General features: G+C 37.8%; 1 protein-coding gene and 1 non-coding gene across 2 annotated transcripts in view; one reads left to right on the top strand and one right to left on the bottom strand.

Moving 5' to 3' along the window:
* Nucleotides 1–15,650: 15,650 nt before the first annotated feature.
* The window catches only part of Gc (GC vitamin D binding protein), a 35,153-nt gene continuing 24,432 nt past the window's right edge, over nucleotides 15,651–26,371 (bottom strand). Inside the window, exons 11-13 of the mRNA XM_090343450.1 lie at nucleotides 25,552–25,684; nucleotides 22,377–22,429; nucleotides 15,651–15,820 (exon numbers count right to left, since the gene is read on the bottom strand). Coding sequence (XP_090199576.1) covers nucleotides 22,394–22,429; nucleotides 25,552–25,684 — 169 coding nt within the window. The 3' untranslated portion in view covers nucleotides 15,651–15,820; nucleotides 22,377–22,393. The remainder of the gene's footprint in view (nucleotides 15,821–22,376; nucleotides 22,430–25,551; nucleotides 25,685–26,371) is intronic.
* On the top strand, nucleotides 17,059–17,186 carry LOC150055631 (small nucleolar RNA SNORA40). The gene has a single exon (XR_016537539.1). It is a non-coding gene; the product is annotated as a small nucleolar RNA SNORA40 (small nucleolar RNA).

The raw sequence follows: 26,371 nt of genomic DNA, 5'->3' as shown, positions 1-26,371 counted from the left end.
TGAGTTATGATAACCCAGAAGTATATTTAATGGCAGTATATTGCTGGTTAGTATTTTAAAATATGATTAGTAAATGCCAACACAATATAAGTAATGAAGAATTCTGTATCCAATGTATCAAATGTATTTATGCCATCATAATCATAGAAATAGAGGAATATTGTAACAACTTTCAAGCAATTCTAAAAGCATATTTTACACTTGATAAATTCTCTTTTTCATACTAAGTAGCACAAAAGATCTATGATGGTGTACATTTTATGAATTTTTAAGGATTGTTTTGTAAATGTGTGCAAGACCTTCAGTAGTAGTAAAGTAATATTTCATATATTATATGCACATAGTTATTGAGACTTTGGAATCCGTTCCTGTGCACAGAGGGATTGCAGTCATATGAGTCAGGTCATGAGTACATTCTGTTTCAACAATGTTAGCTCTTTCCTCCTTTTCTCCCCTGTTTCCCTCCTGACCTGCCTCACAAATGGTATAGTTCATTTTTACCATAGGTCAAGTGTCCCTGCTGCATTTCTTCACCCTTTATCCCACCATTTCCGTGCTCCCTCTCACCTTCCCCAAACAGATAAATGTACAATGCAAAAGATGTGGAAAAAAGAACAGCAACAAAGGATGGGGGGAAAAAAACAAAAAGCAAAGTAACAAAAAGCAAAGTACTTCCATTTCTTGGAGTTCATCCTGATAAACATCATTTTATATGATCATATGCACATAGCCATTGAGGCTTTCTGATCCGCTCCTAAGAATATTCTCCTTTGGTCTCACTATGTGAATGTCTAGAGACCTGTAGAATTTATCATGTCCTGCTATATTTTTAAAAATCATACAGTGGATTTATATGCACATTTCTAATTACCACATGAGAGAAACCAAGTGTAACCTATGTTTGTTTGGGCATTTATCCAATAAAACCCAAACAACGTCACATTAAGGCTATCCACACAACCATGCTCATAGCAGCATTATTTCCCAAGATATAGAAGCAGCCCAGATGGATCAAGAAAACATGGTACATACATAATGCAATTCTACTCACCCATTAAAACAATCATCACAAGGCTCACTTATTATCATCCTCTTTAATGCTACACAATTCTGAACACATTTAAAATCTTTACCAAATGTGGAATCATTTTTGACCAATAGGAAAAGAGGCCAAAGGAAAATTTAAGAAAAAACTTTAAAATCTTTTCATGTAAACAAAATATATGAAAGGAACCTAGCTGTTAGGATATGTCAATAGGAAATTACCTTTCCAAGCAAATCAAACACAATTCCTTTCATTACAATGAATTGCTTTCAGTAACCACCATGTCCAATGGGAGAATGATTGTCCTGGTTCTGTTTAAGTTCAAAGTCTCCAAATCAGATTGCTCAGGTTTAAGTTCCAGTACTTTTGACATTAATCAAACTGCAGCCTGCCACTTAAGTACTTTCTGTCAATTTTCTGACTTATAGATTAGCATAATTATTGTGGCTATCTCCCTCTGTGTGTCTATGTGTATATTCTATGTGTGCTGCTCATACAGCTATTAAAATTATTATTGTTGTCTCTGGTTAGAGATTTTGAAACTCTTTAAGTCTAGGCTTAACTCAATGGATCATGAGTCAGATAATATCTCCTAATCTTTGTTCTAATCATTTGTTAGTAATCCTGTCCCTGGAGGAACAGTTTCTCAATGTCTTGGACAAAGCAGGATTACTCTGAACATGTCAGAACTGCCTGTAGTCTATTCTGTGTAGGGCTATACTAACACAGCTAGACCAAAATTGAACTAATGTATGGGGAGGCATTATGCTGACAGCTTCTCATTAAGTGTTGGAGTTGTTTTGGCATCCTAAAATCAAAAGATGAAATAGGCTAGTCTTCAAATGGAAAAGGACAACACTAATTTCTGGCCTCATTGTTGGCTTGCAGGTTGCAGATGACTATAAACAAAACTCATCTCTCAGAGGTCCCAACTTTGTGAAAGGTGAGACGTGGGCCAAGAAGCCCTGGGCATTGTTGTGGTGAGATGTAGGATTCCTTAGGAAATTGTGTTCTCCTCATTTCTCTGTTAGTGTCTTAGACTGCGGGAGAGTTGGAGAAAAGCACCATGGAAAGTTTGTACCTGAATCATACTGTAAGTAGGCACAAAATGACAAAATTCTAGCATAGAAAAATTTCTTTCTTTCTAATTTCTATCTTAAAACTTATTTTTTAAATCTGATGTATAAAAATGTATGTATTGATGGTTTGCAGTGTAATATTATAGTATATGAATGAACTGTATAATATTTAAATCAAGATAAATGAATATCCCCATATATTTCTTATTTCTTTATGGTGTGAATTTTTTTGAAGATTTGGTAAATGTGTTCTATTATGTTAGTATAGCATTGGTTCAGTCTTCGTTCTCTGGAGCTTTGGTATTTTGTAGATTACTTGTCCTTTCTTAGTGAATGAAATTTAGCTGGCTGATTTATTAATAGTTAGTTATGATATATTTCTTATATTCAATTTTTCTTCATTTTTCAAATGTCATTGTCTTTTATCTAAAAGTAACTTTTCTTCATGCTTCCTACATGTGCTTCCATTGTATATGTCCTTGTAAAATATGGTCTTATTTAATATGTATTTTTAATTTGTATTAAAATGATGTTTCTTATTTTATATCAACACTAAACTTAAGATCTGTCCATGTTTCTAACATGGATAACTTCTTTTTTTCCCATATATTTTATTGTAATTAATAGAAGGGTTACATTATATTCACCAGATAGAAAGTGCATTACTTCACAAATATTGATACCCTTTATCATGTCTTGGTCCCCATTTCCTTCCCTCCACCTACACCCCTCCTTTCATCTTGTTTTCCCTCCTTTCCTATCCTAATTCAAATAACCAAATACACACATATATATAATATATCAGATATCAAGGTAAAATGCTGTAACAATATGAGATAACCAAGGGACAGCAAAAGAGATGAGAGATAACATAGTACATTAAGGACAACAATCACTCATTATATGGCTTTTGTTTCTATATCCTGGAGGTCCTTTCATTTAGCGTCATACTGTATGGCTTTATGTATCTATGTTTTATTCTATTGTAAATCTCTTCTAGGAAGCCCAAGGTTTCTACTGATTATGACAAATGAGGGAAACCATTGAGCCTATATTCCTTTGAGTCTGTTTTACTTCACTTAATATGATTTTTTTCTAAGTTTTTCCATTTCCTTACAAATGGGGCAAAGTAATTTTTTCTGACAGCCGCATAGAATTCCATTGTGTACAAATACCACACCTTGTTGGATCCACTCATCAACTGAAGGGCATCCAGGTTGGTTCCATATCTTTGATATGGTAAATAGTGCTGCAGTGAACAGTGGATTTAGTATGTCCTTTTTTCTGAACGACTGGGTAAATGCCAAGTAGTGGAATTGCTGGGTCATAGGGGAGCTCTATGTTTAGTCTTTTTAGGAATCGCCGTACTGCTTTCTAACATGGATAACTTCTGAGTCTATTAACTTCATAGTATTCCATGGTATGTATCGGTCACATTCTAGCTGTTAAGTTATATTGTAGGATTTCCTGCCTATGTTTGTACAGAACAAAACCTTACTACTTTACCTCACTATATTACCATGTAGATCATTCCAGACTACCCCTTTTCAGGCCTATGAAACCCCTCACTTCTCTTCATGCATATATTTAATTGTCCAATACTGAACAATTAAATAATAATATATCATTTGTATCATAGTTTCAGCTTTTCCAGACTTCGTGTTTGGGGAAGAGAGTCAGAAACCTATTTTTTTTTTTTTTGCCCGTCCTGGATTCAGCTCAGGGCATGAGCTTGTCCTTGGGCTTTCTCAAAGTCAGAGATCTACCACTTGAGCCACAGCACCACTTCTGGCTTTTTTTTTTCCTATGTATGTGGGACTGAGGAATTGAACCTGGGTCTTTGTGCATACTAGGCAAGCACTCTACCACTAGGCCAAACTCCTGGTCCCTCAGAAACCTATTTTAAGTCAGTAAGCATTCAGTGTGCTATTTGTTATTAAATCTCCTCCCTCCCTCTCTTTCTCTTCATTTCCCCTCGTTTTCTCCTTCTCCTTTCCTCTCTGTCCCTCTCTTCCTCCATCTCTCTCTCTCCCTCCCTCTCTCTTTCCCTTCCTTCCCCCCATAAGTGCTAGGTGAGCATTTATCACAGAGTTACAGCATAAGGTTAAATCTGCTTGGGTGGATTTTTATATTGCTCTAGGCAGAGAAGATATAGATAAAATATATAGGTGACTTATTTCGCTTATTTCAGTATCTCCAAACTACAGACCTGACCCTGATTCTGCAGTTCCAGCATAAGAATGCAACTGAAGGTGCACGTGATACATATCTAATACTGAAATCCTTCAGATCATGCTGGCAATCTCTTAAATATGCTCTATTCTTGTAAGTTGCCAAATAGATCTTCACAACAATTTGGAAATCCAAGTTTTTTTAAAATTCTAGACTCCAAGCACTTAACAGAATGTACATGATCAACTTTCAACTGCCAGCCTGTCCTCCCCCCCCCCGCCCCCGCCCGCTCTAATTGGGGGATCTCATATATAATGCAGGAGAAGAGCTTGCTCCACATAATATCCATGTACTTCACAAACTGGGGCCTCTTGGCTCTCCATGGTATCTGCAGCATGGCTCAGAAACAGTGGGGCATGCTTAAAGAAGAGGCCTGGGTAGGTGATGGAAGTTTGCTTAGAACACTGGGTGGAGCATGACAAAAGGGAGAGTGGACTCTCAAAACAAACAAACAAACAAACAAAGAAACAAAAAACAAAACTTTGGCCCTATGGCTGCCAGATTCAAGGGGAGGAGTCCTGGCTAGAAGACTAGATCAGGACTTCTTAAAGTGTGCTTGGTGCCCCAGAGCTAGTGTCTAAGACAGAAGAAACTGGTCCTTACAAAAGACTTAAAATTGTTTTCATTTCATTTCCTATAGGCACAATTGCTGCCTAAGATGATGTGAAAGTGGCTTTTCTATTCGAGGAGTAAAATGAGCTATGAGTTATAACGAGGGACATGCTGTAAGTCTTCTTGCGTTCTGTTTTACCTGAATAATACAGATTTGAATCACAAGGTCCTGGTGTTTCAGGCCAGCTATTTCATGAGGACAGAGCAGCTTAAAATAGACACTGGGAAATGCGAGCGGGGAAAGAGTCTACCTTCTAACAGAATTTTCTTAATATAGGAAGTGTAGTTGTTTCAAAATGGGATGATTCATAGGTTTCAAAGAAAATAATATTTATTTGATTTTCTGTGTATGGATGTCTACATTATGGATGATCTTGACATTTTATTCAAGGGGTGCAATGAGTCTTTTGTTAAATTGTACAGTGAGGATAAAGAACACAGTCAAAACCTTACTCGTAATTTATATCCTGAATCTCTATTGCTACTAGCCTACACTGGGAAGCACAGCTTGGAGCTGAAGTGTGAGACTCTGATTTCAAACTCTCAATGCTACAAACAAACAAACAGTATAGTATGCTGAACCTGTAGTTTCATAAACAACATTTTGATTGGAAAGAGTCAACAGATAGGCTTACTAACTGGAGAGACAGTGACGCTAGTGGGTGTGTTTACTTGTTTATTTAAAGTAAGATCTTTTAACATAGCCCCATCTGGCTGTGAATTTGTAATTCTCCAGCCTTAGTCTTCCAAGTGCTATTATTACATGCATGTATCAATGTGTCCGGCATAAGGTGATTTATTAGCTTTCCAGTGCCTAATTCTTTCAAGGTATTTGAATGATTGACAGAAATGGACTCATGTCATTTAGAACCCAAAGAATGATTGCGGGTGATGGTCACTATTGTGACAGAGTGCCTTTCTGGAAGAATGTGTCCTGTGAAGTGATTTCTTTTTGTCATTTGTTTTATTTTGTTTCCCTGTGGTTTCTTCCGTATTGTCACTGTATTTGATTTTGGTACTCTGTGTCGTGTGTGTGCGTGTGTGTGCGTGTGTGTGTGTGTGTGTGTGTGTGTGTGTATTTATCTGATTTGGGGAAGGGAAGAGGAATAACAAAATGGCAAGACAAAGGACAAGGGTAAAACAATGCAACAGGGATACCCACAAAACACTATGTTAGACATGAACTTAATTTGAGGGCATGGAAATCAGGGGGAGGGAAGTAAGAGAAAAATGAGGGAGGAAATATTGTTCAACAAGAAATGTACTCATTGATTCACATACATGAATTAATACACCTTCTATCTGGCAAATATCATGTAACCCTTTTACTAATTACAATAAAAAAAATAAAGCAAAAAAAGAAGAAATGTACTCATTGCCTTACTTATGTAAATATAACCCCTATGTACATCACCTTTACAATAAAATTTAAAAAGAAAATAATTAGCATGTCAATTGAATATATAGATGGCAACATTAAAATAAGATTATGTAGAGAGAGATTATAATGACATGAGTCAGGAAATGAGTGCATTTCCTTTTGTGCAGTGTCTTCTGCTCCCTTCCTATCTCCGGGTCCCTTCCTCCCTTCCTCCATCTCTACCCATAAGTAGTATAGTTTACTTTCCTCAGTTAGCTCCACTGTTACATTTTTTACCTTTTCCCTGGAGGTCTGTGCCCTCTCGCTACCCTCCCAGAGATATACATGCAAATCAAACATATACAAAGAAAAAAAGAAGGCCAGATAAAAAGCTTCCACCCCCGAAAAAAAAGAGAGAGAGATCCCAGTCCAGGAGCATAGCCTAGTGGTAGAGTGCTTGCCTAGCATGCAAGAAGGCCTGGGTTCGGTTCATCAGTACCACATACACAGAAAAAGCTGGAAGTGGTGCTGTGACTCCAGTGGTGGAGTGCTAGCCTTGAGAAAGCTCAAGGACAGTGCTCACCCCTGATTTCAAGCCTTAGTACTGGCAAAAAAAAAGGAAGGAAAGAAAAAGTTAAAAGAGAGATCTATATCTATATTGATATATAATTTCATATAACTATAAGGAGGCATGTAGGCCAATTGCACCTTGTTTTTCTCCTCTTGGTCTCACTATGTGTGAGTGTCTAAAATTCTGTATCAAATCCCACTGTATTTTGGACTTAATTTCTACATAACAGAAGGAACATGTGCCATTTGTTACAAACCGACTTGCAATTTTCAACTGATGGAAATATGGATTTTATTGGAATCAAAACCACGGGTTTCGTTGGCACTTGTCAATAACTGAGAATTCTTCACAGTGCAATTCTCTCCTTTTCTCACAGAAACAATTGGAGTGCTGGCTGAGGGTAATTGCCAATTTCACTTTTGGATCACATAATGGAGATCTTATGAATGACAACAATCAAACATATGATAATCTAGATGAGAAAACAGTCTGCAGATTAAAATGAGCTATTTCCTCCCATGCTATTCCCTCTTATTTTGAGTTTAGTATTTCATTTTTATTTTATTTGACAATGTCTAAACTTATTTTATAAAGTACCTCCTGAATTACTAATATAGAAAGTTTATTTTTTCCATATATTTTTATTGTAATTAATAGAAGGGTTACATTATATTCACCAGATAGAAGGTATATTACTTCACAAAAATTGATACCCTTTATCATGTCTTGGTCCTCATTTCCCTCCCCCCACCCCAGCCCATCATCTTGTTTTCCCCCTTCCCTATCCTATTTCAAATAACCAAATACACATATATACGATATATCAGATACCAAGGTGAAATACTGTAACAATATGAGATAGCCAAGGGACAGCAAAAGAGATGAGAGATAACATAGTACATTAAGGACAACAATCACTCCTTATATGGCTTTTTTTTTTCTTCTCTGCCCAGAGCTGAACCAATTGCTTCATGGCCCTTAAATTCTTGCTAGCTAGTGTTCTGTTTCCCTTACATGGTGAGGGAATATGACAATCAATGGCCGAATTTGAATCTCCATTAGTAAGGAGCCTTTAGTCCCATTCCCTTCCCAATAAAATTAGGAAATAATCTGTGTCCAGGCACCAGTGATTCATGCCTGGAATCCTAGCTACTCAGGATGTGGAGACCTGAGGATCACAGGTTAGGGAAAGAGCTCAGTGCTCTCTATTGTCAAGCCCAGTCTTTGCTTGTCAACGGTGTGTGACACTGGTAGAGTTTATCTTAGAGAGCTGATTTGTCTGCACATCACAAGTTAATTGGACCTGCATTATGGGCCTCATGTGGCTATGATGAAGACAAGATGACATCATACACTGGCAGTTCCTCCCAAATCAAGAAAGTGGATAAAAGTCTACTATTACTGTTTTATTACTATTTTATATGCTTTTATTAATATTTTAATTTTTCTTAAACTTAGCAAGAGTTTTATAGAGAGAATATATCCATACTCTATCACCAACACTATTTTTGGAAGAGATGAATCTGATTTATTTTAGAGAAAAAAAATACACAGTTTTCAGGAATTAACTGAAAAATTCGCACGAATATTTGGTGTGTTGTGTGCCAACTTGTTAGATGGACATCATTGCTAAAATAAATCAGAGTCTCTCAATATAAGTTGGAAAATCTGCTTCTAAACCCCTTTCCATGTTGTTCTACATAGAGCAGTTGCACCAGACATATTCCTAGCCATCAAGTAGTAATTTCATTAAGATCTGATTTTAGAGTCTCATTCTATGCAGCCATGTGCATATACCCACAAGGTGGAGGCAAAGGTTCTTATTTGAATCTCACGTGTTCTGAGACTTCACAGTGCAGTATATAAAAGATCCCATCTTCACCTTGAAGACTGGACACAGACACTGAAAGGAATTCATTCCGCCCTGGATCTAGGAACGATTGAGTAGGCCCTGCTATTGCTCACTGCAAGCTTAGACCTTGGCAAGCAACATATGTTACGAAATAGGAGCCTTGAGGTGGTAGGTGTGGTGGAAAGGACAATAAGGCGCTTTCTTGGCCTGATGTGGAAAAAAGAAATATGACATCCAGGAAGAACTGGACAAGGAAAAGGCTGTCATTTGATACACTTATGACTAGAATTTCCTTAGGGGAAGATGAAAAGATTTCATGCATTCTGTAGTTTAGGACAAATACTCAGTGTGCAATGACAGATGGAGGCGATGAAGTGTTAGACATTTAACCCTTGCTCGGGTGTCTTCAATTACTCAGCCAACATGTGAAACCCATTGGCTGAGCTCAGATTCTTTCCTAATTTGGGTGAGAACACTAAGCTGTTAAAGCAGTGATTTATCAGGCTTTCCTGCACCACAGATGTTACTCAAGGCTGATTAACTCTGAATCTTAGGGTGTTGGCATTTTCTTTAAAATTCACATTTCAGTTTGTAGGCAGAACTGTGGCTCACCTGTCCACGAGTTGGATGTGAGTGAGAGCTCCCTGGTGAGGGCAGCTTTGCAAAAAAGGAAACTAGAGGCATAAAAGGCAACCTTCAGAATCTTCTTGTTTTCTTGGGAAAACTGTAATGTTACTGAATTACATGTCATCATAGACTGTCCAGTTCTACCTGATCAAGCATAAAAGTTCTTGTTGAAATGGACCAATATTCAGTACTTCAGGGGTGATTTGTAAATGTCATTTCTCATAAAAGAACAGAGCAGAATTTCCCAACCTTTTACTCAGAAACAATTCCAAGCAGTACAAACAGAAGAAGGCTTATGATTTAAATGTACTTGGAAAATGTTGAGTGAAAAACAAAATTGTGGCTCTTCAAGTGAGATATGCCAAACAAATGTGTTTTTTTCACCATATCCCTCAATCTTCCATGGAATGCCAGGATGGAAAAGTAAGTCTCTGCCTTGTTCTTTACAAACTCCATGGCTTTAAGCCATTGATTTCTTTGGTGGTTTATCTACTGATATTTTTTATCACTGCTTGTTTGAAGCACCAGTAATACAATTTTTCAATACTATGATTTAAAATTTTACCTATAATACTACTTTCCCATGCAGTGGATACTTTGTTGTTTTGTGACATTGTGGCATCTGAAGAGCTTATTTGAGGTTAATTTTCTATTTTGGAAGTTTTATGGGTGGTAGGGCTGCAGCTTCCACACATACACTACCAAGGAGCAGACATTTTATTTCCTCATTAAAGGTGGGGACATTTGACCTTGGTTTAGTTAACAAAAGGTTCCTTGTTGGGACTTAGAATTTTGAGAAGTGCCAGGGATGGTTTTAATTAAATTAGTTGTAATTATATTGTCCACAACATGTTTTATCTCTTATCTCTACCCTATATTGACATGAATATATGAGATGAATATATATTATCTGATTTGATTAGCTCTACATATAGAAGAGATTTCGTGGCTTGTATTATTCATTTCAGAGAACTATTCTAAAAATAGTGGTAAGTTATCTTCACTTTTTTTTACTATCATACCTTTTTTTAATACAGTAGATTGAGTTCAGTTGAAAAATTTATCTCAGAAAGTTGCTTTTAAGAGTTATTAATAAAAATGACAAACCTTGGTCACAGTGTCAGCTCCCGAGTCTGCACTGTGTCCCTGGCCGGTCAGTTCTCCATCTACTTCCCCAATAAATTCACCTTTTTATGTGAGACTCTCTCTGTGTGGTGGACTCTGGTGGGACGTGGAATCCCCACCTGGAGGGATGTGGAATCCCCTCCTCTTGACCCCATAACATTTTGGTGCATGGGCCGGGAAGAGTCCTTAACCACAGGGTGACGCGTGGGTTCAAGTCCTACTGGTGGATGTGGAATCCCATCGATGGCGTCAGACCCAAGGGAGTCTCTGATTATCCTCTAGGAATTCTTAACCATCTTTTTGGGGGAAATTGCCCCGGTGAAAAGTAAAGTCCTCCGAAGGTACGTATATCTGGAAAGTGCACTGTGGCCTAAAACAGAGAGGAAAAAGCTGGATGCAGCAAGCTCTCTAAGGCCGGGGTGGTCAAGGGACGCCTTGACCCCCTTGGGGAGGTTCCTGTCGGGAGGGATGTGGAATCCTCTCCCTGGAACCATCAGATCCTTGGCGGGAGGGATGTGGATACCCTCCCCAGGACTGAGGTGATACTGAGTCTTGCCAGAAACGAAAAACTTTTGCTCCCTGATAGCAGTTTTGCAGGTAGGATGGCCTAGGCTGCCAGAGATAGGAAGTCTCCACGGAGAGGCACCCCTGAGAGTTTTCAGGGCCCCAGGTGTCTTCCTCACTCTGATTGCTGTCAGGCATGCCATCAAAATTTGGGGGTACTTAAAGGTCTCTGCTTCTGTCTTGTGAGGTGTTTTTTGTGTGTCTGGTTTTGTGTTCATAATTGGTACCAGTCCTAAATATGGATCCTTGTGATTTTTGTGTGTGTATGTCTTTGTTATTTATTTGAATGTTTCTGGGTCTCAGGCCTGGTATGGCCGCTCCTGCATGGCTGCAGTTGTAAATCTAAGTTTAAATTGCAAGAAAAGTGTTAGGGTTAAAAGTTTCCAAAGTTTTAAAGGATTACTGCATTGTTTTAGAGAGGAACTGGTAAAAAGTATTTTTCTAAAGATCCTGAAATCTGCATTTTAAAAATATGGTATTGTAATGCATAGAGCTGTTTACATTGTAAACATTGTATCCTGTTTAGCCCAGGGGTATTAGGGAATTTGGAATTTATTTCCTTAAGTTAAAGTTTGGAGACAAGTATTAGAAATTTATATCAGAATTTGTTAATCAATGCCAGAGGTGATGGGATTAGTGTTTCTTAAACTGCCCCCTAAAACGTATTAAATTGGGGAAAAGATTTTTTAAAAGGAATGTTTAAAAGTTTATCTATGTATGATTTGGTTTCATGCTACTGGATTGCAATTGGACGTATTTTAGAAAACGAAGGAAACTAAGTCCAGACTTAGACTTTTGGTGCACTGATGATGTTTGTAGTTCTTGCATTAGGAAAAACTTACTTGAGTTTAAACTGTTGGAGTTCTAGGCAGTAATCTAAACTGCAGGAAAAAAAAAAAAGACCTCTTCTAAAAGGCAAAGGGAGTGTCTTGAGCCCTAGGAGGCCTGGAGGCAAAAGGAGTTCTTTGAGCCCTTAAAGGTTTTTTCAAATGCAAATAAAGACTAAAGTGTTAAGTGTTTAAGCAAATATCAGTAAAAGTTTTAAAGAACATTAGAAATGGGTTTCTGAACAAAATTTGAAAGTGAAATTGTCCTAATTGTTTGTTTGAAGAAAGAGAAAAAAAGGAAAATTAGGACTACCAAAGTGATTGCTTAATTGCTATTTCAGCTTGCTCTTGTAAGTTACTTTATAGCAATTTCCCACAGGCCCATGGAGAAGGACAGCAATCCTTATTCAGATGTAACTTTGGCTCTTACAAAGTTCCAGGTAAGATCATGCTTAGAGACTATTTTTGTGTTGACCACTTGTTGCTTTAATTGGAGTATCATGGCCTTTTGAAGGACTCATTGATCTGAAAGCTGCAGTTTTGAGCCAACCAGGGCAAAGCAATGTCCCCGTGAGACTGTGGTGTCTAATCTGCCAGCAGAATGCTAGGGCAGAGTTGCTTTGGAGCTCAAAGTGGCAGAGTGCTAGCTTTGAGCCAGAAAGCTGAGGGGCAGCGCTCAGGCCCTGAGTTCAAGTCCAGAAACCAACCAAGTGAAATGCAAATGGGATGTTTATCCCTGTGTGGAGAGATACTACTGGGACGAAAGCAATGAAGCATCCAATGCAGTAAACCACTGCTTGGATGGCAGAGATGGTGTCAGATCCTAGTCACTTGTGCTTGGCCATTCAGAATTATTCAGAGCCAGGAGGTCTTAGAATAGTTTGTAAGCATGCCTTACTAATGACCATGTTCATTTACTCCATAACTGGGCAGGAACTTGTCAGTCATCTGTAATAGTGGGTAGTTTACAATCCTGAACCCCATGGTTGCTCAAAGCCCTAACTGAGCAAATTTTGAATTGATACCAGCCACAAATTCAGGAAAGTTTGTGGATCTGAGGCTTGTGTCCCCATTGATCTGTCTATAGGCCTACATAGGTAACTGAGGCGTTGTTGGGGTCACAGGGATTAAGTTCCCCAGACAATCAAGAAAATCCCTTTGCAAATGGGTGCTATTGTAGCCAAAGAAGGTTTGTGCAGTTGTTAAATGTTTTATATGATCTCCAGTTTGGAGTAAAATATTGCTCCTGAAATGTAGTCCTGGCAACCCCTTCATAAAATAGTCTAAGCTTTTTAGGGTCCCTAGCTAAGGATAGAGACAACGCCCCCTGAGTCAGCTTGAAGAAGTTACAGAAGCTGAATCTCCACCCATCAATCCCCTTTAGATGAAGGGACCAGAGTCATTTTTGGAAACTGAGAAAGGATAAAATTAAAGACATGGGAAAGAGTAATCACAGATGTGCAAGAGTTAAACTTGTGGGGAATGGCTGCAGGTTCAAGTCTTCTATGCCTGCCTAGAAAATCTTAGCCTCATTTAAAAGAAATCTGGTTACTAAAAGTTGTCACGCTGGTATTCCTTTGGAAAAACTAATGAGGTGCCAGCCTGAAAAAACAAAACAAAACAAAAACAAGTGTGCTCGGGTAAAGCAACCAGGAAAGCATTGGGAAAAATCACCTTAGGTTAAATTTGCAGGCGACCCAGCAGGAGGTGTGACATTCCATTGGAGCTACTGAGCTGTCCTGCCTGATTCTACCACCATCCCACAGCTGTTTCCTGAGAGGACTGGAACTAAACCCTTGGTGATGGGACATTCTATCTGTGCTAAGTTCAAAGTCCCCTAGGTTTTTGCAGCCATTATGGTGACTCTGGATGGGTGAAGGGAATTTTCCATCCAGTGCTGAGCAGCCTAGAGGTGAGAGGTGCTAAATGTGAATGAGGGCTATAGTCAGGTAAAGAAGAGAAAAAGGTTAGTAAAGAAAACCTTTGGAAAGGAATTGAGGAAACAGAAGAATAGTTTATGGATAAGGGAGGATCTGAAAAGAACAGTCTTTGTTCTACAAAAAGGGAGAAAGACAAATCCTAGAGAGTTCCTGTATGTAGTAGATGGTATGAGCATTATCTTAAGAATGGAGATTACAAGCAGAATTGGTAGGTATGTAATTGAGTTAGCCATGATGCAAGATGGGTCAGGATTAGTACACTGATGTGGAACTATTCTTTGTGCCCACCTGAGGGATTGTTAAGCATGCTTCCTAGCTGTGAGAGCTTTTTCTTGGGTGCAGAACTGGGAGGGCACGGTATATGCCCCTCCAAACTAAAGAATGCTATGTGCCCGAGTCTGATAACAAGTGTTGGCCCCCCAAGTCATGTGTTATCTCAGCTGGCATTGTTAACCATGATTCAATCCAGTCCTTTACAGGCCTTACAAGTTGATTTGAGGACATGTTCATCATCTGGTTTCCAGTACGCTGGCACTCAAGTGAACCTATGCTGTGATTCCCAGCACTCCAGCCACTGTGAAGGCAGCAGGAAAGAGCTTCTGGGTTCATCACTCCTAGGTGAAGACAGCGTGTGAGGATTCTGGACTTTCAGACTCCCAGAGAACTCACTGAGGTCCCTAGCTGAAGTTGTCCTCCAGAACAGAAGAGGACTAGATATATTGTTCCTAGAGGTTTGAGTGTCTCCCTGGGAGGAGAATGTTCCTGTTGATTGGCCCATGTGTAATTACTGAAATGATGTCTTTAGTAAAAAAAGGATCAGAGTTATAAAACTGATGATCCTACATACCCAGTATAACCCCGTTTGTACTAAAGTAAACTAGTCAAGGATTTGACTAGGCTAAAAGAAAAGCGGGGAGTGTTAAGGGGAGCAGGGACTGGCGCCATCCAGAATGCCTAAGAGTTCCCCCGCCCGATTGTGGAAGGTCGACAATGGTACAGCCCAGCCACCTTGAACTCCCCACCCCCCCATGAGGAGGGATATCTGATACAGCCCAGCCACCTTTGCCCTTCTAGGGAGGGGCAACCTTGACCTTCTCCCCACCCCCCATGAGGAAGGATATCCGCTTTGGTGGGGGTGGGCCTGCTTTGTGTGGAGACCTTCCCAATTTGCACCCCAACTCCAACTAAGGTGATAGGTAAATTCAAACGCTGGGCTGTAACCCTATTGGCTACCTGCGTGTGGCCGGAACTGGCAATGGTCCCTCTGTGTATGTAACTATCCCATTGGCCACCTGTGTGGTCAGGTTCGACCGCATGGATTTTGCCCTTAAAAACCCAGCATGAGAGCCACTCGGGGTCACAGCGTCAGCTCCCGAGTCTGCACTGTGTCCCTGGCCGGTCAGTTCTCCATCTACTTCCCCAATAAATTCACCTTTTTATAAAAAAAAATGACAGACCTCCCTTTAGGCAATCCACAGAGACTTTCCTTTCTGTAAGACAAATACTAATTAATTGGTGCCAACAGTTGCATCTGAAAGCAAGAGGGTGTTTTGCTTTGTTTTAGAGACGTGACATCTACCAGGCTGTTTGTAATAGAAGGTGGACTAGCTTTTCCTTCATGGTGTCTATTAACCCTGAGAAGCAATCAGAGAATGGGTTGAACACTCATTAGAATCATAAAGTTGAGCATAGTGTTCTGAGTCTTTAAGAGAGTACAGAGAGCAAGGAAAGAGGATGGCTTGTGCATGCGTGGCTGCCTACTGTAACATCTCCATGCAGTCTTGAAGATCAACATTATTCTCAATTGAGTTTACAGTTTGCATTATATTTCAATTTATTTTATAGGAGATCATCATGCTAATTGCTGAATGAAGATGATGTAGCTGGAAGACGTAGGGGTATCCAAGTAGTCTTTCCAGAAGTTTTGTGGTTTTGTTCGGTTAGGGTCATCAGATGTCATTCCCTGGAATGATTCCAGCTCTAGCTCTGTTAGAGAAAAGGCAATTAGTGACATGTTGAAAAAATGGACATCTTCTTACTAGATGCATGGTAGGCCATGCTACTTTGTGTTTATGACAGAGATAAACTTGTCCCCGTTTTAAAAAATCAAACTATTCCTAGACATAGTTTATATCACTTTAGAGAACTGGGAAAGCAAGAGATCATAGTTCAAAGCTAGCCTAGGCAAAAAGTTTGCAGACACTCCCCATGGGCAAAGTAATAAGTGCCTTTCATCCCATCTTCTTTGGAGGCTGAAATCTAGGTTGATCTGCAGTTTCAGGTCAACTTGCATAAATATAAACAAAAAAACTTATGACAATCTCAACAGACAAAGCTAGGTGTGGTGGTGTATAACTGTTATGACAGCTATGGTGTTATGCAAAATAGGAGAGCTGAGGTCTTGGTGTAGGCTGGACAAAAAGTAAAACTCTACTGCAAAATAAGTGGTACAAAAAGGGGCTGAAGGGATGTCTCAACAGTAAAGTACCTGATTAGCAAGTACAAGGCTCTGGGTTCAAACTCCTGTTAAAGCCGAAAACCAAAAGTAAATTAACATCATACTTATAGAAAATGCATCTTCATTTATTTTAAAAATTGAATTCTGTTTTCAAAGTGCAAAAACATCTTATTTTACTGAATTTATAAGTTCATGCCTGGGAGTGAAGATGAGATGAAAGAGTTGAACATGTTTTTCTCTTCCTTGCTGTTTCTCTTGGTTTCATGTTTCTCTCACACTGTGAGCTGCCTGTGCGTGTGGTGATTCTGGTCTTTAAAACATTTTTCACCCAGCTTGGTCCTACATGGTGTGGAAAATTCTATCTCGTGGCAATTCAGGCAATACTACAATACAAAGCTGAAAAGAAAAAGTAAAAAAAAAAAGACTGGATACGTGAAACTGAGTAATTCCTTCTCTACTGGGTCTTGTTAAGGTGATAAGTAAAGTTTATAATAACATTTTAAGAGTAAAAGTATTGATTTTATGAAGCACAAACTGGCCATGTCCCTAGTGACCAGAATTCTGAAAAGCACAAAGGATACAAGTTCAGATCTATAATCAGAGCAGGCTTTGATTGGAAAAAAAAAATACATGCCCAACCAGAGTTGGATTAACAGTTTAAAGTAATGTGCAACCCTTAAAAATGAGTTGAGCACTTCTGCGCGCGCGTGCACGTGTATGTGTATGTGTGTGTGTGTGTGTGTGTCTGTGTCTGTGTCTGTCTGTCTGTCTGTCTGTCTGTCTTTGTTTAATTTGTAGCAAAGCCCTACAAGTAGGTATAAACAGTAAATCCTTTTTTGCAACCCAGAACTCATAGTTGAATATGAGATTGTTGTGTATGAGAGAAGGAATATGATTCCTATAACAGTTGACAATGTAGGGATTTGTTAACTCACAGATTGGCTCTGAGAATAAAGTTGATATAAAAGCTAAACAAAATAAAATAGAAGTGTTATTTTTACTGTCGAAGAGTTTATTAGATTATTGTAGGGAGGAAAAAAATTATAGAAGAAATTGATAATTTTTAGAGTCCCTTCACATATGGTGGAAATGCTAGTTTATGTGAGGGAAAATAGTCTAGAATCATTAAATGAAGACCTAGGTTCAAGTAGCTTGTGATATGGACTCAGGTGGTGGGGGCGCAATGTTACAGATAATGGGTAAATCCAGGTTGATCTTCTTAGAACCCAGAAACTACAATATGTGAAATATATATAAATGGATATATAAAATATATAAAAATAATGTGTTTAAGAAACCTAGTAAAAGGTTCAGGCATGTAGTGTCATTATTTCTGGATACCTAGTACCTCAAGCCTATAACTTTACGAACAAGGCCAAACCACATATCCATTATCAATGTGACTGAATACTCATAGTTCTTAATTGAAGATTTTGGTAAAGATGAAGATGAAGAGGTAGCAGGCATACTTAAATTCAAATGAGCCTCTGCATTTTGTTGAAATTGATGGCAAGAATACATGAATGATTTTTGAGCTTCTAATTCAGATGATGAAAGTATGTTTGAATGGGCAAAAAAACTGGAACAGAAACTGAAGGACTGGTTGAAGGCTGGAAAAAAATAGTAACTCACATAGGACAAATGATCAAAATTTTCCTGTAAAAGATGAAGACAATGACTGAACCAGAGAACTCAGTAGCTTAGACTCTAAAAATTGGGTTTACCTATTGACATAGTATTAAAAATACTCCTGAAAATTGTTACGTTAAAAAAGATAAAAATCAACCCAGCACAGTGGTTCATGCCTGCAATCCTAGCTAGTCAGGAGGCTGAGATGTGAGGATAAGAGTTTGAAGCCAGCTGGGCAGGAAAATCCTTTAGGATCTCCTCTCCAATAAACTACTAAAAAATAAAATACAGCTTCAAGTACGTGGGCACACACACACACACACACACACAAACACAGAGAGAGAGAAATCATTAGCTTTCCAAGCAACTATGATGCTTTAAGGCTTAAAGTATCTTGAAGATTAGCTGGTGATGTAACCCTTCTATGTTGAAATTTTAGTTCTATGGAGGTAATTGAATATGGATTATAACAAAGAAAATATGATTTATTTAAGTGGATAAAGAGAAATAAATTAGCAATAGCAGACCAGATAATATATTAAAACAAATAATTTGTATTCTGACTTTCATCCTCCAGAATTTAGAGAATTCAGTCTATTTTTAGGACATTATATATTTTTGTTCTTTGAAAAACAGATATTGACAGGAAAGCATTCTTAGATGAGTAATACAGTAGAAATAGTGGCAAAATGTTGCTAGCATCATTTGTTAATATTTGTCTTACTATATTTTAGACATTTTACATACATGATCTCAGTCTATAGCAACAGTGAGGTAGATATTAAAATTTCCTTTTGCAAAGAGATAGAGTCAAGTGTCAGTGGCTCACAGCTGTAATCTTAACTTTCTTAATGTCTCAGGAGGATAAGATCTGAGGATGGAAGTTTGAAGCCAGCCTGGGTAGGAAAGGATATGAGACTCTTCTCTCTAATAAAGTACTCAGAAAAAGCCAGAAGTGGCACTCTGACTCAAGGGGCTGAGGTCTCGCCTTGAGCACAAAGAGGCTCAGAGGTAATTCCCAGGTCCTGGCTTCAAGCCCCAGGACTGGCAATAAACATTTGTTTAAAAAAGATATGTAGAGCAATGCAGGTGGTATTATGGTACCAGACTCAAACTCTACTATAGAGCCATAATAACAAAAACAGCATGGAGATTGGCACAAAAATAGACCAGAAGATCGATGGAACAGAATAGAAGATCCAGAAATACAACCACTTACCTATAGTCAACTTGTATTTGACAAAGGAACCAAAGATATACAGTGGAACCAACACAGCCTATTCAATTACTGGTGCTGGCCAAACTGGGGATACACATGCAGAAAACTAAAAATTGACCCTAGCCTTTTGCCATGTACAAGCATTGACTCAAAGTGGATCAAAGACCTCAATATCAGACTGGAAACTGTGAAACTGCTACATGATAGAGTTGGAGAGACACTGGAACTCATAGGCACATGCAAAAAAATTCCTAAACAGAATCCCAGGGCCACAACAGATTGGAGAGAGACTTGATAAATGGGACTACTTAAAAATAAAAAGTTTCTGCACAGATAAAAGCATAGCCACTAAAGTAGAGAGATAGTCAACCAACTGGGAAAAGATATTTACCAATAATACATCAGACCAATGCTTAATATCCAGTATCTACAGGGAATTCAAGAAACTAACCCCCTCACCCCCAGGCAAACCCAACAAACCATTCACTAAATGGGCAAGGGAACTAAAGAGAGACTTATCAAAAGCAGAGGTTAAATGGCAGAAAAGCATATGAGAAAATGTTCATCATCCATGGTCATAAAGGAAATGCAAATAAAAACAACCCTAAGATACCACCTTACCCCAACAAGAATGGCCAAGATTTTGAACTCAGACAATGACAGATGTTGGTGGGATTGTGAGAAAAAGGAACACTACTACACTGCTGGTGGGATTGTAAGCAAGTTCAGCCACTCTGAAAGCAGTGTGGAGGTTTCTTAAAGAACTGAAAATTGACCTTCCCTACGATCCCGCCAAAACCAATCCTGGGCACCTATCTTGAATATCATAACCCAGGATATGATAAGGACACCTGTTCAGCTATGGTTAATCTCTGCACTATTCACAATAGCCAGGCAATGGAAACAAACCAAATGCCCTACTGCAGGTAAATGATACAGAAAATGTGATATATATATATATATATACACAATGGAATTCTACATATCCAACAGACAAGATAAAATAATGCAGGGAAGTGGATGAAGCTAGAGCAAATCCTGTTGAGTGAGACAAGTCAAGACCAAAGGAACAAAAGGCGCATGGTATCCTTAATATGTGGCTATTAGATCCAAACAGTTCAAGAGCGAAGACTCACTATTTTATGTACCCAATGCTATGGACATGGTATTGGAAATATAAACACAACTACATAGACATAAAAATCTATGACTCTATAGACAATGTTTTATTGCATAGATTAATATGTATCTATGACATACCAACCCTCAGCCTAAGTTTAGTTATGTTCTAAAATCTAAGTGCCAGTGATTGTATATAGAGATTTCCTTCTTGAATACTTTTTTGCTAAATATGTCATTTGAAATATGATGTAAAAATCAATGTTAATTAATTCTTTAATAAAAAAGATATATGTCGGGAGAATGAATCACTGGCTCAAATTCACCAAGGTAGATTTGAATGGCTAATCTAGCTCAGATTAGCTTATTCTGGAAAGGAGTTTTCTTGATTTCCCAAATCTTTTACTCTTTGGCAAGGCATTTTCATTTTTACTGCTTCAACTAAATCAAATATTTGGTAATTGAAAAGCTACATATCATGAAGGGATTGTTTCCTTTGTCAATAAATTAGAGGGCTTATGTTTGCATATCATTTTTAGCAATGTCAGTAAACACAGATATTGATAGCACTGGAACATTTCAGTTCAATTAAGACAAGATAAACATGTAAGGTTTGGATATGAAATGTCACTAAAAGGATTCCTATACTGAGGCTTGCTTCCTAACTGGGGACAAAAATACACTGGGTGGTGAACGGGTTGATCCATTGATGAGTTAGTTCATAGCTAAATGGGCTGTTAGAAGGTGCTAGGCACCTGAAAGAAGTGGGCATGGCTTTGAAAAATCTATCTTGTCTTTGGTCCCTTCATACTGGCTTCAGGAGGTGAGCAGGTTTCCCCTGCCACTGAGATGTTTTTTCTCATGACCTGACCTGCAGTACTGGATTCTGCCAAGCCTGGACTGAAGCTGTGAGCCAAAATAAACTCTTCCTGTTTTAAACTTGCTCTCAGGCGTTTGTCACAGTGATCAGAAGTCTGACCAGCACAATGTTGGTATCAGTATAAAATGTCACAGTGATCAGAAGTCTGACCAGCACAATGTTGGTATCAGTATAAAATCTCAGATATATTTTTAAATGAGTATAATTGAGAAAATAGTGTTGGTGAAATGTACAGAGATGAGGTCACCTTCACAGAGTTATATCTGCAGCTGGTTTATGTTGGGAATATGTTCATTAGCCATTTCTAGATGAGTGAAGATGTCATTGACAGAAGCAAATGATAATACTTCAGCAGTGTTGGTGCAGCTGAGGGAAGGAAAGAATTTCCTCCTGAGAACCCTGATATGTTCATTTTAATACTTGATGAAACTTATTTTTTTGTTTTTAATTACAAGGTTTGAACTCAGTACTTTGGGCTTTCTAGACAGGCAGTTTACTACTTGTGCCATGTCCCCAATCTTTTATGCTTAGTTATTTTTGAATAGGGCTGGCCTTGGACCGTAATTCTCCCTACTTCGGCCTCTTGTATAGGTAGAATTACAGTTGAAAGCATCATAACTGGCTTGTTTGTTGAGCTGGAGACTAACTTGTGTGCCTGCTGCCTTGAAACTGTGTTCCTGCTGACCTCTGCCTTATGAGTAGCTAGAGTTAGAGGAATGAACCACCATGTTTGGTCTTAATTATAAGCACTATGTTAAATGGTCTTTTCTATTGAAGTACATCAGGATACCCTTCTTGATACCCTTTTTAAGTATGATTAAACCTATGGTCACATGCATGCTTCCTAGGCAAATGGCCTACCATTTGATAATGCTCCCAGCTCTCCACACCTTTTCTTTGCTTAATGTCTTGCTAATTTTGCCCAGGTTGGCCTCAATCTCAAGATTCCTTAAATGATCTGTATGGGGTCATTAGCCTAGAAATGAAGTTATCATGGAACTAATAAGTACAGACTTACTCCTACACATCAGAAGTTGGCTATAACACAGGCAAGTTGTTTAGGTGCTTAATATTCTCAATTGTGAATGAATTTGAATCAGTAATAAGTAGAGTAAATAACTCCAGTAAAGTCTCATTTGTGTTTTTTGATTATTAAAATGCAGTGTATAATTCTAGAGTCTTTGGTGCTATATGCTTAAAAATGTACTTACCAAAAAAAATATATGTATATACTTACCAATGATAATATACACATCAGAACTGCAGGATGTCTTTCATTTCATTTTCAATCTGAAAACAAAAATGGCATGCTCTGTGATTAATGAAGTATTTCATTGGAAGACTCTGAGATCATCCAGAAGATATGCGTCTGAAACCTTGCTCAGGTTGAGAGTCTCAGGACAGGAGTATTGCCAAATGTAATTTTACGTTCAAATTTTATTGGCTGTGCTTCAGACTTATTTAACAATTAATAAGAGATAATTATGGATAGATAGAAAATGTATTGAAGTAGTCCCAGAGGTGTTGATATCTGAACTGCAACCCAAAGTCTGAGATAAGGAAAGCAGGTTCAGCGAGTCAGCAAAAGCTCAGAGGTCAGAGCAAGTTTAAGGAATATGCTTGAAACTATACATATAGTTCAGGAGAACTTTGAAAGGGCACACGAGAAATAGTGATGCAGGTCACCCAGGAAAGAAAAGCAACCAAAACCTTTTCATTTAAAGAAAAAAAATTAGAAAGTTGAACTTAAAACCAAATAAAGGGATAGCCATTAAATGAATATTTATTAAATAACTTTTAATAAATGCTATATAAATGCATTTATTTAATTTAAAGACATTTAATAATTATTACATAATTATTAATATATAAATGTCAATTTAATAAAAATATATTCCGTTATGTATAAAGATATTTAATCAAATATTTACCACATAATTATTAATAAATATTGTGTAAATATATTTATGAATTATAAAGATATATTTATATAATATAAAGGCATATTATATAAAGCTGAATATAAAGATACTATATATATTTTCACAAAGATTTTATCTTTTAATCATAGTATTAAGATGGAGACACTGGATAGACTGTAGTTATGTACCAATTGGGAAATTGTAGTCTGGATGAAGGGTTACACAAAATTAGGAAATGTGAAAGTAAATGATAGCATACTGAGCTGTATTTACGCATTAGAATTGTTAGAGTGTGTGTTTAAAAAGAGAAACAGAAATTAAGTATTATTAAATTTTTATTTGGGGACAATGAGTGGAATGAGGTGCTGTTGAGACATTTAGGAAACACAAGAGAAGGTTTTAGGGGGAAGATTTTGGTCACACTGGTAATGAGACAAGAAGTCATATAAAAGATCCTATAAGGAGCTAGCTAATTCGTCTGGTGATAATAGGAAAGATCATGGGTGGACATAGATATTTGGACATTAAAAACGTGAGGACATAAGAACACTCAGGAAAATGAAGTATTGTGGAATTGAAGAGCAAGGACAAAATGCTGAGAAGAGAAGTTCAATGAATTGATAGAGGAGGAAAAGATAAAATAGAATATAAAAGGACAAATTATAGGCCAGAGACAATAGCAAATGTTAACATAGATGCCATAGAAATTGTTTCAATGAATAGATCTGAGTATTAAGTGTTTGGAGAGAAGTCTACTAAGGACCGAAAAATGTTATTAGATTTGACAAGAAGGAAACTGGTGGTTCAACCTGGTTGATGGTATTATGGTACTACCAGGATCCAGACCGCAAAGGAATGAGAAATTACAAGGAGGAATGGGGAATCAGAAGATATACTATTGCTTCAAAAATGTCACAGTGCTGGGCTGGGTGGACCAAGCCTGTAAGCTTAGCTATGTGGGATGCTGAAGGAATTTTGGTTCCAGGCCAGTCAAAGCAAAGTTTACCATACTCTACTTTGACCGATGTCTGAGCCTAAATAATAGATTGCCATCCAGGATGGCCCAGGCCATAAAATGAGATTCTATTTCAATAATCGCCAATCCAAAATGAGCTGATGGAGTGTCTCATGTAAGAAGCTATGGCTTGCCTTGCTAGCAACAAGGCCCTGAGTGTAAATGCTAGTTCTGCACAAACAAGTAAGAAAAGGGAAAGGGAGAGAGAGGGAGGAAAGATCTTGTGAGCATAAAAAAGTGATGAAATTAAAGAAGAAAGCATAATTGATGGAAAAATGATTCCAAGGAAGAGTGATAGATGAGTTCAGAGTGATACTTCCAATCTGGTGAACTTTTGCCGTTTGAACAAAAGAAATTTGGATTTTCAGTCAATAGTACTAGTTTGGTATCAAAACTTGGCCTTTTTCATTATTAGCTAACTTAAGGTTCAACACTATGACATACAGGGGAACAGATGAACTCAGAATAAGCTTGCTATTTTCCCAATACTACATAAACATCTCTTGTTCAAAAACTACAGAAGGAAAATAAATGACATTTAACAAATAGAGTTGTTTTAGGTTATTCTATAAACATAGGCACCCAAAGCTATTAATATTCTGCTTTCCCTAGGTATTGAGAAACATAATCAACTAGCATGGATCTGTTATTTTTCCCTAAAGTATGAGATGTAGAGTGAAATTTAAAAATGTATCAGAGTTGAAATGTTATTATGTTAATGAATTGGGAGTCAAAACTTTAAAAAAAACCCCACAATTATGAGTATCTTACATTTATAAACAATTTTAACATTAAATCTTTTTAACTCTAAATATAGAGTGCACTGGTAAAGAAGACATGTGTGACCTTTACAAATTCCTTAGCCAAGTTTCTTTTTCTTGTGTCATACAAAACACAATATTCTTATAGTTAAAACAAAAAGTATGGTATGACCCCACTTTCTAAAATGATTCTATCAGTTACCTTCCTATCTGCTACACAAACATACATAAATATGTTTCAAATAGAATTTTCCTGAAGTAGTATTCATGTTAGATGGACTCTCACCTGTATTTTTTTAGTAAAAGCTATTAATAGCTGTTTTGTTAATAACTGGTTTTGGTCTACAGACCAAAAAATACTGTATTTACACACGTTTGTTTCTTACAACATTTTATACATTTACTCATGACTCAGTTTCTTATTTTTTCCCCACTTTTTGATATTAACATCATTGAATCATATTATGAGTTGGCTAGTCCATGCATACATAAAGTGTGCCTTGATTCCACTCATTCTCCATCACTTTCCCTCATTCCCATTTCTGTTGGTTCTTAAGTGACCATGCCACAAGGGCATTGTTTCTACTTGTCATTTCTAAGGGAAAGAAACTACAAGAGCAACAGGAGACACTTGTCACATAACATGTTTCAATAGCAAGAAAGAACAGTGCATGAGCTCTTCCAGTATTCTGCAGTAATGAAAAGGTTACCTACCACAGAGTCACAGTAGAGGGGAGGGGAGTTTATGGAGCAACACTTGGAGGCAAAGTCTGAGTTTCTGTAAACCAACACATCCAGCTCTTCAGGTGTAGCATCTGGATATTTTGCTCTTAGTCGCTCTGTCAGTCTGAAAGATCATTTCATATATATGGTGTTATCAGGTGTATTTTAGAAATTCATCTAAAACAAAGTGACAGGCCCCTTCAGATCTCACACAGCAAATAAAATAAAACCATTCTTAAGAAAAGTCTAAATCTGAAGGTGATTTTTTTTAGTCAATCTTAGTTTGCAAAGTGAGATCAATGCCTAATTAGATATTATGAAAGTAAACATAGAAATCACAGCTGAAAAGCCAGCTGCTGGTGGCTCACACCTGCAATCCTAGCTATTCAGGAGGCTGAGATCTAAGGATCGCATTTCAAAGGTAGCCTGCGCACGAAAGTCTGTAAGACTCTTATTTACAGTTAACCACCAGAAAATCGGAAGTGGCGCTGTGGTTCAAGCTAGCCTTGATCTGAAGAGCTCAGGGCTAGCGCCCAGGTTCAGAGTTCAAGCCCCATAACTGACAATCACAATTGAACTTAAAGTTTTCCTTTTCTTGGCTTAGTATTTCAGCATGAATAACTTCCTTTCCTATTTTTCAGGACCTTTTACCTTCTCTCTAGTTTTAGATAAAAAAAAATCTTAAAAATATTCCTTTAGGAATTGGAGACATGACTCAGCATGAGCTGGTTACTAAGCAAAAGTGGACTTAGGTACTGAGTTTTGGGTCCCTGTTTTGGATCAAGAAAGAACAATATTTCCTTTACGAGAC

This window comes from Megascapheus bottae, chromosome 13 (assembly GCF_031878675.1).
Source record: "Megascapheus bottae isolate mThoBot1 chromosome 13, mThoBot2.hap1, whole genome shotgun sequence".
NCBI lineage: Eukaryota > Metazoa > Chordata > Mammalia > Rodentia > Geomyidae > Megascapheus > Megascapheus bottae.
Note: the sequence above shows the minus strand (reverse complement) of the source record. Positions and strands in the feature narration are given on the sequence as shown.